The 13,774-nt window shown below is 46.8% G+C and overlaps 1 protein-coding gene across 1 annotated transcript; it reads left to right on the top strand.

The window, feature by feature from the left end:
* Nucleotides 1-7,150: 7,150 nt before the first annotated feature.
* On the top strand, nt 7,151-12,386 carry OAZ1 (ornithine decarboxylase antizyme 1). Its single transcript, XM_074939323.1, is given in 6 exon segments — nt 7,151-7,331; nt 10,355-10,412; nt 10,414-10,500; nt 10,686-10,858; nt 11,750-11,835; nt 12,037-12,386. Coding segments are annotated over 6 exon segments (657 nt in total). The 5' UTR covers nt 7,151-7,209; the 3' UTR covers nt 12,168-12,386.
* Nucleotides 12,387-13,774: the final 1,388 nt, after the last annotated feature.

The following is a 13,774-nucleotide window of genomic DNA, read 5'->3' on the forward strand; positions in this document are numbered from 1 at the left end:
CATACATACTGATTTATGTGAACTATATGACACTGTTATATATGGCATAATAGTTTTAGGTTCTTGGGGGACACTTCAGTCTCAAATTAAATTTGCTTGTCTTGGTACTTGATTACATCTATATTGAAGTATTAACAAAAGAACAAGTTCTTGCTGCAGCTGAAGGGAGACAGCAAATTGGCAATCAAAATTACTTGATTTTTAAAGTAGGGGGACTCACAATTTGTTTTTTTTCCCCTGTTTTGGTTGGATTGTTGAGTGTGTAAAACAATGCAAGAATTTCACAGCTGTTAAAGGGAGTTAATATTTCTTTGCTGCATTTCCCTAGGCAGCAGTCAGAGGTGGAGTGAGTCCCATGCTGCTGCTAACATAATGAGCAGTTTCTATTCAAGAAGAGCTACAATAGCCTAATTCAGCTAAGTGGAGAAAATATAGGCCATTATTCATTTTCCCCCCACTAAGTCAAAATATCAATTAACTGCTCTTATTTGCATTGAACCTCCTCTTGAACTTGAAATCAGGAACCCCTGACAATGTCTCCACAACCTGGGGCTCAACTTCCCTCTTTGCTGGAAGAGAGGACTATAGAAGAGGCTCAAATATTAACAAAAAGAAAAGGACTTGTGGCACCTTAGAGACTAACAAATTTATTTGAGCATAAGCTTTCGTGAGCTACAGCTCACTTCATCGGATGCATTCAGTGGATGCAGTGAGCTGTAGCTCACGAAAGCTTATGCTCAAATAAATTTGTTAGTCTCTAAGGTGCCACAAGTCCTTCTTTTCTTTTTGTGGATACAGACTAACACAGCTGCTACTCTGAAACCTGTCAAACATTAACGTTTTCTTCAATTAAGTTTTTTGATTAGTTGACCTTTTTTTGTTTTACATAAATAAAGTGACAGCCATGATTTCAGGTACAACATTCCACACACTGCCGGGGCTAGAAATGTTTTGGGGAACCAACATCAGTTCTTTCTGGGCTACTAAATGTTTCTAAGCACTGGTCCCGTGTTATATGATCAGCAACACTTTCAAATCCTGTAGAAACAAAGACATTGTGGGGAGTGGAGACCTAAGAGTTACCTATCTAGCCCATTGTCCTCAGTATGGCGCATCCATCTCACAAATATGGCCATGAAAAATGCATCACAGACCATGAAATCTGGTCTCCCGCCGTGAAATCTGATCTTTTGTGTGCTTTTACCCTATACTATACAGATTTCATGGGGGAGACCAGTGTTTCTCAAACTGGGGGTCCTGACCCAAAAGGAAGTTGCAGGGGGATCACAAGGTTATTTTAGGGAGGTTGTGTTATTGCCACCCTTACTTCTGTGCTGCCTTCATGCAAAATCTGGGTAGCAGTACTGTAGCCCCCCTACAATAACCTTGCAACCCCCCCCCCCATACACAACTCCTTTTTGGGTCAAGACCCCTACAATTACAACACTGTGAAATTTCAGATTTAAATAACTGAAATCATGAAATTTATGATTTTTAATATCCTCTGACTGTAAAATTGACCAAAATGGACTGTGAATTTGGTAGGGCCCTACCTATGAACAACTATCAGATACACTATGAGCATGGGCTGCAGTTGGCCGATAGATAGCAAGTATGAAAAATGGGGACGGGGGTGGGGGGTAATAGGTGCCTATATAAGACAAAACCCCAAATATCGGGACTGTCCCTATAAAATCAGGATATCTGGTCACCCTATTGGCTGATGACCTAAAAGGTAAAAGGCTCTGTATCCCCTCATCATCTATCCTGAGCAACCCAGTTCAGATTCTCATTTTCCCAATGGCTACAAGGGAGGCTTGGGAAAACACTAGAGGTTGGATCTAAAGTTCACAAATCAGTAAACCAGATAAGAGGTGCTTGTAGGGCTTTTAGGGTTTCATCTTTCCTTCAAGGCACAGAGGCATGTCACTGCTGAAATATTCCTGATCTCTGCTGGTTTAGGAAACAAGGATTATACAAATATTTTGATATTCCTGTTTTCATCACTGGAATGGAACACAACGGTGTCAAGATTTTCTTATTAAGAAAAGGACCCTGGTGCCTGTCACCTCAGCTCCCTAAAAAAGCCATTAACAAATATACTGTCTCAAGCACCAAGTTAAAGATGAAAGCTGCTACAATTTGTTCCATTTTACCTGAAGCCCTGGGGGTCAGCGTAATTATACAGAACTGCTATTAGATAAATATATAAATAAATATTACTAGCAATCGCAATTCCTGTCACTATGATAACAGTCCTAGAGTCAACCTGAACATCCATCCCTGTGGAAGACTTTTCTCAATAAAACACAAAACAAGAATTGGCAGCTCTTATCTGTTGTGTTGCTTTTGGCCTGAATAAGATCACGGAGCTGCCACTCTTATATTGTTTCAGATTAGTTTTTGTATGACACAGTAATCTGCAACTGGCTTCAGATTCAAAAATCAACGGCCAAACGTAAGGAGAGGGATGAGATTAAGTGCTCGTGTTTCTTTCACCTGTTTTGTGCTCATGGGGTTAAGTGCAGACGCTTCCAGCAAAGAATTTCTCCCTCACATCCATTACTCATCCTTCCCTGAAGACAAGTCACCAGCTGGCTAGGTGAAGCCTGTCACATGAGCTTCGCAGCAGAACAATGCATTTTTGGCAACAGTATTTGTCATCATCTTCCACATAGTTTTGACCAGGGTGGTTTCAGGCCATAGCAGATCAGTGGAGATTTGAACATTAGTTTCATTTTGCGTGTTTTATTGATTAAGTCTCTTTACATGTGCTCAGAGTTTCTGGATGGGCACGTCTTAAAATCACAATGAATAAAAGAATGTACAAAAACAATGGCCAAAATCCAGCTAGTCTCTGCAACTAATACTCTCTCCGTAGCCAGAGCTGTCTTAAAAGACAAACAGCCATTCACATTCATCAGAAAACCATGACCTTGAAAATTGTATTGTACAAATATTTCTGCCAGTTCCTTTCTGTTATATGTACCTTTCTCCACGTGCTTTATGGTAACTTACAGAGTACACTAAATCCCACTATTCAGACACACTCAGCACCAGGCAAACCTTTGTTTTAAGATCTCCTTTGTATCTATGATAATAGGATTAGCCATCCAGTTTCTGCCTCCAAGTTTGGTTTTGAAAAGAGGGCTTGTGTGATCTGAAAGATTGTACATTAAAATGGATACACATGGCCCAATTAAAGAAACCATTGTCATTGGAATAGTCCTTTCCTGCTTCTGTATTATTCTAACCTTTTCTTTTTTACATGCATTTAATATAGGTGAAAGGTGTTTTGAAAATGTTGCCTAAAGAGAGTTGCCCAGGGCCACCCAGGCAAGTCAGCGAGAGAACCCATGTTTCTTGACTCCCAATCCCATGTCATTTCCTTTGGACCATACTTGGACTCTGATTCTGCAGTCAGATCAGATGAGGCAGACCTGCACAGATCCAATTGTAGGACCAAGGCTTTGGTTTCCAAAATGCTTTTGGATGCTCAAAAGCACAACATGTTTCCCTACTGATGTAATGTGTTTGCTGTTGGAGGAAGAACTTCTGCTATTACAATGGCCAGTGTTTGTTTACTTCCTCATTGGGGTACACAGCACAAAAATTAGTTTTTACATTTTAGACTATCACTACCAAACTCCCCCCACCCCCACATGTGGACAACTAAAAAATGTCTGAACTATGAATTTGTGTGAATAAATAGTTCTCACGGAGAAGTACTATTATACCTCTGACCAAGATTAAAAGAAACAAGTAAAAACTTAAAGTTAGGAATGTTTAAAAATTGTGCACTGCCAAAAAAAAATGTCTGAGAGTTTGCTCTTCTAGAAAGATGCACTGGGTTCAGGATATGTTTTTTCAAAACATCTGGAGTGTTTTAACAGGGCCAGCATAATCACTGCAGCACCATGAGCTAGGGCACAGTGAAATTCACCCGGGGTCTGTGTGAAGCCCTCTAGACTTCAATAAGGCTAAGTGCAGTGGGGAGGTTCATCTGTGTGGGGCAACTTGCAGAACCAAGACCTCAGTAAGTATTTTTGTCCAATTCATTCTTTCCCTCCTTCCTTCTGTCCTTAGAAATAAAACCAAGCTACATTAAAAACAATGTTAATGCAACATTAGGGCTGTAAGTTAAACTATATTGAAGAACCAAGGAATGTAAAATGTAAGGCCCTGCCAACCCCTGTTAATGTGGGCACACTGCACCTTGCTGGGTATTTTCTGCTTTTGTTGTACTTGTTAAAACAGCAGCTTACTTTATTACTAGGGCCCTACCAAATTCACAGCCATGAAAAATGCATCACGGACCATGAAATCTGGTCTCCCACTGTGAAATCTGGTCTTTTGTGTGCTTTTACCCTATACTATACAGATTTCCTGGAGGAGACCAGGGTTTCTCAAATTGGGGGTCTTGACCCAAAAGGGAGTTGCAGGGGGATCGCAAGGTTATTTTAGGGGGGGTTTGGTTTTGCCACCCTTACTTCTGTGCTGCCTTCAGAGCTGAGCGGCCAGAGAGCCGCGGTTGTTTGCCGGTCGCCCCGCCAGTAGCAGCGCAGAAGTCAGGGTGGCGATACCATCCCATGCCACTTTACGTCTGCGCTGCTGCCTTCAGAGCCGGGCAGCCGGAAAATGGCAGCGGCTGCCTGAGGGCCCAGCTCTGCAGGGAGCAGCGCAGAAGTCAGGGTGGCGAGACCGTACCAGGCCATCCTTCCTTCTGCGCTGCTGCTGGCGGCGGCTCTGCCTTCAGAGCTGGGCTCCCGGTCTGCAGCCGCCGCTCTCCAGCCACCCAGCTCTGAAGGCAGAGCCGCCGCCAGCAGCAGCGCAGAAGGAAGGGTAGCCGTACCGCAACCCCCCCTACAACAACCGCGTAGACCCTCCCCAGCCCAACTCCCTGTTAGGTCAAGACCCCCACAATTACAACACCCTGAAATTTCAGATTTAAGTAGTTGAAATAATGAAATTTATGATTTTAAAAATCCAATGACCGTGAAATTGACCAAAATGGGCCATGAATTTGGTAGGGCCCTATTCATGACTGTTTGTAGCTCCAAGCCTGCACCCACATGGGGAGGGAAGCCAGAGGGGTTGGTGTGAGGGCTGGCTGTGTAGAAAGGGAGGGGGAGACAAGGAGCGGGGTGTGTGGGAGCTCCGGCAAGGGAGGGGAAGGCTGAGTAGTTGGTAGAGGGGTTGGGAGGCATCTGTGGAGAACGAGGGGAGGCCGAGGAGTTGGTGGAGAGGTGGGAGCTGGGGCTAGCCGGGAAGGGGGAGGGGAGGCAGAGGAGTCGGTGGGTAGGGGAGGGAGAGGACTCAGTGTGGGAGCTGGGGCTTGCCGGGGAGCGGGATGGGAGGCCGAGGAATCAGTGGGTGGTGGAGGGAGGGAGGGAGATGACTCGGTGTGGGAGCTAGGGCTAGCCAGGGAGGGGGAGGGGAGGGAGAGGAGTCGGTGTGGGAGTTTGGGCTAGCTGGGGAGGGGGAGGGGCGGCCGAGGAGTCGGCGAGTGGGTGGGGGAGGGAGAAGAGTCGGTGTGGGAGTTGGGGCTAGCCGGCGAGGGGAGGCCGAGGAGTCGGTGAGTGGGTAGGGGAGGGAGAGGACTCAGTGTGGGAGCTGGGGCTTGCCGGGGAGCGGGATGGGAGGCCGAGGAGTCAGTGGGTGGTGCAGGGAGGGAGGGAGGGAGATGACTCGGTGTGGGAGCTAGGGCTAGCCAGGGAGGGGAGGGAGAGGAGTCGGTGTGGGAGTTGGGGCTAGCTGGGGAGGGGGAGGGGAGGCCGAGGAGTCGGTGAGTGGGTGGGGGAGGGAGAAGAGTCAGTGTGGGAGCTGGGGCTAGCCGGGGAGGGGAGGCCGAGGAGTCGGTGTGGGAGTTGGGGCTAGCTGGGGAGGGGAGGCGGAGGAGTCGGCGAGTGGGTGGGGGAGGGAGAGGAGTCGGTGTGGGAGCTGGGGCTAGCTGGGGAGGGGAGGCCGAGGAGTCGGCGAGTGGGTGGGGGAGGGAGAAGAGTCGGTGTGGGAGCTGGGGCTAGCCGGGGAGGGGAGGCCGAGGAGTCGGCGAGTGGGTGGGGGAGGGAGAGGAGTCGGTGTGGGAGCTGGGGCTAGCTGGGGAGAGGAGGCCAAGGAGTCGGCGAGTGGGTGGGGGAGGGAGAAGAGTCGGTGTGGGAGCTGGGGCTAGCCGGGGAGGGGAGGCCGAGGAGTCGGTGTGGGAGTTGGGGCTAGCTGGGGAGGGGAGGCGGAGGAGTCGGCGAGTGGGTGGGGGAGGGAGAGGAGTCGGTGTGGGAGCTGGGGCTAGCTGGGGAGGGGAGGCCGAGGAGTCGGCGAGTGGGTGGGGGAGGGAGAAGAGTCGGTGTGGGAGCTGGGGCTAGCCGGGGAGGGGAGGCCGAGGAGTCGGCGAGTGGGTGGGGGAGGGAGAGGAGTCGGTGTGGGAGCTGGGGCTAGCTGGGGAGAGGAGGCCAAGGAGTCGGCGAGTGGGTGGGGGAGGGAGAAGAGTCGGTGTGGGAGCTGGGGCTAGCCGGGGAGGGGAGGCCGAGGTGTCGGTGGGTGTGGGAGGCAGAGGACTCGGTGTGGGAGCTGGGGAGCAGGAGGGGAGGCCGAGGGGCTCGCGGCACAGAGGCCGCAGAGATAACGAGGGACCAGGTCGGTTTCCCCACAGACAAGAGTCGGAGGACGCTACCCAAGCTCAGCGGCTTCGAGACCAGCGTATGCGCACAGCGCCTCCGGCCCCCTTCCCTCAGGCAGTAGGAGGCGAACTCGGGACACGAAACGAGCTCTGCGCGGGGCGTGAACGTTGGCGCCGCCGTCAGCCTTCCCCCAATAGGAGGCCAGCACATCAAACGCTGCTCAACCCCCTCCGTCCGCAGCCAATCAGAACCGCCGAGCCAGTGAAGAGCCCGTTCCAGGCCTCGTTTTAGCGTCATCCTCATTACCAGCCAATAGGAAGAGAGCTCATCGCTCCCCCCCCCCACCCCGTTATGGTCCTCAGCCAATGGCGAGCCAGTCTCCCTGGCGGACAGTTGGCCGTTTACCGCACAGGGGCCGTCACCCTCCAGAGGGCGTGGGCGCCGTTGATTGGGCGTGGCCCCCGGGAGGGGCGTGGCCAGTCTCCCGGAGCGGCTACAAGAGGGGCCGCTGGGCGGGCAGGCGCCATTTTGTACGGCAGAGTGCGGGCCGGGGGGAGGCGGCGGAGGGTTTCGGGGTTCGGACCAGAGCGGCCGGATGGTGAAATCCTCCCTGCAGCGGATACTCAACAGTCACTGCTTCGCCAGAGAGAAAGAGGGGAATAAAAGCACCATCATCATCATGCCCGCCGTGCTGAGCCTCAGTGCCGGACAGAGCAGGTGAGGGGCCGGGCCCGCCTCAGCCCTCACCCCCCGCCGTGCCCAGCCCATCAGCCCGGGCCGCCCCCATCTCCCCCCGGCGCTGCGTCGGCCCTCCGGGCCCGGGCCGAGCCTTGTGCCCCTTGAGGACAGCGCCCTGGGTGTGGGTGCCAGGCTCCTCTCGTGGGGGGGTGGGGATCACTTGGGTGACGAGGAGGGGCCCATGGGTTGGCTGGAGGGGCTGGGCGGTGACTTAGCCCCTTTGGGGGATCCCCTCCCGCCAGCGCGCAGGCGTTATGAGGTCCTTTAAACCCCCCCACCCTATCCTCGCGCACGTGGGAGTCGTCGCCCCCTTTCTCCCCCCACAGGCCTGGTTCCTGCTTCCCCTCCGAGCAGGTGAGTCCCCTCCCCCGCCTGATTCTCCGGGTCCTGTCCGAGGCCATCGGTGGCCCCCTGGACAAACACGTTGCTGGGCTGCGTTAAATTCGTCTTCAGCCGAGCAGAGCAGCAGCTGGGCTGAGGAAGGTTCCTCTCCCCATAGCACTGTTCAATCCTAGCACGCCCTAATGCAACCATTAAAATAACACCGAGCCTGAACCTGCCACGTGACAGTTAAAGAGCAGTTAGATGTAAACAGCAGCCACATCACTTGCTGCTGAAATTGCCAGAATAACTAACCGATTAGCAGAGGCATGAATGTATTTTGCTGAAGCAGTGGTCACTTGTGGCTACTTCTCAGTAAAAGACCGAATAGAAATGACTGCCTCAAAGCAATAGACTGCCGCTGGTATGAAGGCGTTTCGTCTGATAGTTGGAACATGATTAGTTCAGAATGGCAGGAGAGTGGGAAATGTGAGAGCCTTTATGGAAGGGTGTATTTATGTGCATGGAAACGAATCAAGGTGCTTAACCTAAAGTAGAAGGTAAGAGTATTATAAAAGCTGGTTGCTTAATCCTCTGATGCAGTTTAAACAATTGCTGGGGATGAAAACATCTGAAAATTACTAAGACTTCTGCAAGGAACAGAAAGTAGCTATCAAACCAGTTATGCATTATAAGACTGGCTTTCCCTTTTCAGAGGCTATTTTAAGAAGCCATTTTTGTTTAGAGAACATTACAATCCAAAAGGAAGGCCATATAAAGACCACACAATGAGCACAACTTTAAAATGGGGTATTAAAAGTAACTCCCAAAGCTAAATCAGCCTTTGTTATGCTACAAAACTGTTTACTGAAAAAAGATGAAATAGCACTAGATGAAAGAACTCAGGAAATTTGTATTTAAAACCTCCTATATATGCAGTTCTATACAAGTGCTTAATAAATAAAAATGTGGTTCTTATCACACGAGGACAGTGAGCTACACTGCTCTATAATTAAACTGAAAAGGAATATTAAAATAAATGTTTAATGCATGTATTAGAGAACCAGTTGAATTCTTTACTGTAAAACGGCTGCACTTTGGAAATGAATAGAACTGAGGGATCAGATACAATTGATATCAATTGGTCCTGGACTCTTTTAACTTTATGCAGTATAATACATTCATATTATAGCTTCACAGTGGTCCCCTTTATTGATCACTTTCAGCATATGATATTGTACCTGTCAATATATAGCTGTTCAGAGGCTTTCTAATCAGTGGTCTGTTTGTCTCCCCACAATTTTCTGTCTGATTTGGAAATCTCAAATGCATTTGGACTGAGCAAAATGGTGGATTATTTTGTACATGTTTATACCGATTTGCAAATGGCTGCTGGCACTCACAGATAGGACGATTGTGAAAATTTCCCTAAGGGCCTCGATTGCTGCATCTGCTGAGATGACGCAACCGAAGTGTAAGCCTGCAGGGTGAAAGATGGTGCAGAGGGAGGGGCTAATGGGCACAGCAGTCATTCTTGTTACAGTATAAAGCTGATCAGGCAAGCAGTCTTACAGATAGTATGAAACAATGTGTGGAGAAAAATTAGGTTTAATAGTAGTTTCAAGAGGCTGGAATGCTTTAAATAGAGGGTTCTGTAGTAATGATCAGTATTAAACTTAGCAGAGCAGTATAAATGCTCTGCATTGGAAATTTTTTTTAAAGACGCTCAATATGAAAACTTCAAGTAGGTTTTCAGATTAGTGATATTTTAAGGGAACAGTCTTCAATTTTTTACTTAATAGACATTTTAAAGTATTTAGTATCACAAACTTACTCCTTTCTCGTGAGCTTTGAATGGTGAAAGCGATCTGGAGATACCAAAAAACAAGTAGAATCTACTTAAACTCTCCAGAATGTAGAGAAACAGTGTGAGTACTTCCCTAACAAACTCAGCACCAGGTCTGATCTGTATGCACAGGGGCATAGGACATCTGCCAAGGAAACACTGTTTTTCATAAAAATGAAAATAAATTCTAAAATCAGTTATAACTAAAACTGCAGTTAACCTTAGAATTGGGAATTATAGTACCGGTGCTGCTGTGATCAAAATGTTCATACATAAACCACAAACTGGTCAAGAGGGAAGAAGAATGTCAAGTCTCAGTTCTTGCCTGTGCAGAACTTTTATTGGCTTTAGTGGGAATTACTCATTAAAATTGTGAGATGGGACATGGAGGCCATTTCATAATTTAGAAATGTTTCATTTGTCATGCCTGATGATAATGTTTACAGGTTAATTTAACTGTAAAATTCATAATTAAGTTCTTAGATATCATTTGTGGTTTTTTCAGCCTTCACTTTAAATGTCACCAAATCCTTAGCTTTACTGACTTTTGTGGACTTGATAGCTTGAGCATCATGGGTGTACATTTAATATCTCTTGTTTTTGTGAACAGAGGCCCCTTGCGACCTACATGTTTTTGTCCTATGTCAAGGAGACTGGCACTCCTTTCCCTTTGCTGTATAAATGCAAGTTAAGACTTAATTTTGCTTTCATAAGCTCAGGCTAATACCATGTTTTCAATGTGTTTCCTGTTTAAAATGTGATATAAAACGTGAATGCTGCTGCTTGTCTTTATCTAGGCTTTATGTAGTTTAATTGAAATCATGATTTTCTTTAGTTCCAGGGTTTCTTTCAATTGCTGTAGTAACCTGGGTCCGGGGCCTCGGTGGTGCTCCTGATGTCCCTCACCCACCCCTGAAGATCCCAGGTGGGCGAGGGAATAGTCAGAGGGATCACAATCTTTCAGCTAATTTATTTTATTCTGTAAGTATATGCAATCTAATACCATGCAGTCTTTGCTTCATTTTCTTAGTGTATTAATGGCTTTTCATATGGTGAAGGCTATAATACAAATCCTGACGGCACTGTTCAAGAACTTTGTGCACTTCCATGAGTTTAATTTCAAATTTGTGATGAATTAGAAGTAACTTCCCATCTTACTGTAACAGGATAATCGGCTGAATGTAACAGAGGAACTAACATCTAATAACAGGACAAGAATTCTCAATGTCCAGTCAAGGCTTACAGATGCCAAACATGTTAACTGGAGGGCAGTGCTGAACAACAACAACCTGTATATTGAAATTCCCAGTGGTGCTCTGCCTGAAGGGAGCAAAGACAGGTATGCAGGATAGAGTGTAATCTGCTCTTCAACTTCTCTTTTCTAAATAGGAATTACCTTCAGTACTCCCGAAGAGTGATAGTTCTGTACTGGCTACATCCACTTACAGCTGATGATGGGTTTATCATGCAGGCTTCCTTGGCTATAGAATTTCTTCTGTTCCAATCATGACACATGTCTGATTATTTGTAAAGTGCTATAACAGTGCTAAATATTGTTCCTATTTTGGGCATGTGTTAGAATCATAGAATATCAGGGTTGGAAGGGACCTCAGGAGGTCATCTAGTCCAACCCCCTGCTCAAAGCAGGACCAATCCCCAGTTTTTGCCCCAGATCCCTAAATGTTAGTGAGAATGTAATCTAAATCTCACTTTTCATTCACACTGTGATCCTGAGTCTTCAGAGATGGAAGCTAGCTCTAAAGCAGCATAAACATACTTGCCTTTTTAGCTGTGGAAAGGTTGAGTCTGACTGAAGATTGTCATTTAAGGGGGAAAGTTAACTTATTAATAGTAAAAGATTACAGGGCTGATTTGTGCTCTTACAAGTAAAGGAACTCTAGATATTCCACTTTTATTCCTCAACCCTTAACTAACTTCTGTTGGTATGTGGGCCTTAAAGTGCAGTGGTACCTATCACTGTAAGTGTTATATGCTAATTCGGAGGGTAATGCTGGAAGTCTAATTGGACTGTGTGACTTCAAGGGTAAATCTGAAGAGGGCTGAGGCACAGCCTTTGTTAGCTGTCACTGTGAACCTGGGTACTTACACTGCTGCCTGATTCAGGCGCACACATTTGCAGGTGCAGATGTGCCCGTGAGTTCACTTGAAAATTTGCCTCCACAACGTTTTGCTGGGAGGAATTGTCCGTCTCATTGATATTCCACTTTAGTTTTGCAGTTCTTCTTGAGTTTGCTGAAGAACAGCTTCAAGTTGATCACGTCTTCATTTGCTTCCACAAGAACAGAGATGACAGAGGTGGGTGTAAATTGAAGCCTGTTAAATTGCTTTCACCATGTGACTTCACTAACACAGAAAGGTAGCTTCATATAAATGTAACTGCAATATATCTGTAGAAATTGGTCTCTTCAGATGTCTCCTTACTGCTCTGTTTGCCAGTAGGGATTGTCTAGTGACCTGAATATCAGATTAAACTTGTATTCTTTCTCCTTTTTGCAGCTGCATTGCTCCGTACTTTCAGCTTTTTGGGCTTTGAGATTGTGAGACCAGGGCATCCCCTTGTCCCCAAGAGACCAGATGCTTGCTTCATGGCCTATACGTTTGAGAGAGAGACTTCAGAAGAAGAATAGATTGCAATGTTTGCCTCTTAGAGCTTTCTTGTTGTCTATAAAGATGAAACTGTAGAAATTTTGTCAACATCTATTATACAGTACATATAATTGTTTGTTCTTTGTACAAAATATTGTGACCAACTGCTTTGGTGGTGGGATGTTGAAAATTTCAAACTTCATCTTTTCTGAATTTGTGCGCATGTTGTGATTGTGCAAATAAATGCTCACTCCAAATTAGCAGTATATTTCTTGAAGTTTAATATTGTGTTTGTGATACCGAAGTATTTGCTTTAATTCTAAATAAAAATTTATATTTTACTTTTTATTGCTGGTTTAAGATGTTTAAGACTTCCCTCTGGCTGGGAAGGTGTATCCCAGGCTTTTGAATCAAAATGGTAGGTAAGGGCTGCGAGACTAACTTTAGTCCACCCTCCTTGCTGACTTTATAATGTGACCTGTCTGGATGTATTAATCCAGGTGTGGCCAACCTGGGGCTCCTTGTCTAGGCACCGACTCTGGGGCTGGAGCTACAGGTGCCAACTTTCCAATGTGCCAGGGGGTGCTCACTGCTCAACCCCTGGCTCTGCCACAGGCCCTGCCCCCACTCTACCCCTTCCCACCCCCTCCCTGAGCCTAGCCTGCTTCCTTGCTCCTCCCCCTGCCCCCCCAGCTTCCTGCATGCCATGAAACAGCTGATTGGGAGGTGCTGATCGGGGCTGCTGGTGGGCAGGAGGTGCAGGTGGCAAAGGGGGAAACTGATGAGGGGCTGCTGATGTGTTACTGTGGCTCTTTGGTAATGCACATTGGTAAATTCTGGCTCCTTTTCAGGCTCAGGTTGGCCACCCCTGTATTAATCACTTATGTCAAGTGTACCTTGCACTCACATTTCAGTGGTACACAATTTTACATTGATCTGAGCCAGCTTTTTTCAGCACTGATGATGTGTTCAGCTAGACCTGTTAATATTTCATGGGTGATCAGTGGCTCGTAAGGAAGAAGAGTCTTAGAACTGCTTGTGGAGCCTGAATGTTTACAAAGCCACAGTCCCTGTTCTGTAGTGGTTTTACAGGATGCATAAAAAGATATTGCCTTGGTGTGAAAGGAAGATGGACATGAAAACCTCAGGACTCTGTCAGTAAACAGTCTAGGTGTAGAGATAGGTCTCTGACTTGGCTACTTGCTTTACCTTGTAGCCTTTTTGGGTTTGTTTAGTTTCAGTAAAAATTGAGTTGGATACCTTGAATACAGACCACAATTCCACCTCTTTTTGATCTGTAATGTAAAATCTGGATGTTTATATGGTGTCACATGATCATAATCTGCCAGCGCTTACTTTAACCTCCATGTCCAAGATTAACTCCTTGGAGTCTTACTGTTTGACCTCCTGCTGGTGGCAGATTGCCAGTGATAAACCCTCTCTTGCTATTATGTAGTCCATACCTAAAACCTGATTCCCTGGCACACTAAAATGGGGATGAGGCATAGATGTTGAACACATCCCAGGAAACTTTCAGGCAGCATTAGGTGATTTAATGGCTGGTCTGAGATAAGAGCATTCATAATGGGTGGTAGGTTATTCACCATTTGCTGGGAGCGTCATCCACACTTTGACTAGTACATTAGCA

The sequence above is a fragment of the Natator depressus genome, chromosome 25 (genome assembly GCF_965152275.1).
Source record: "Natator depressus isolate rNatDep1 chromosome 25, rNatDep2.hap1, whole genome shotgun sequence".
Taxonomy (NCBI): domain Eukaryota; kingdom Metazoa; phylum Chordata; order Testudines; family Cheloniidae; genus Natator; species Natator depressus.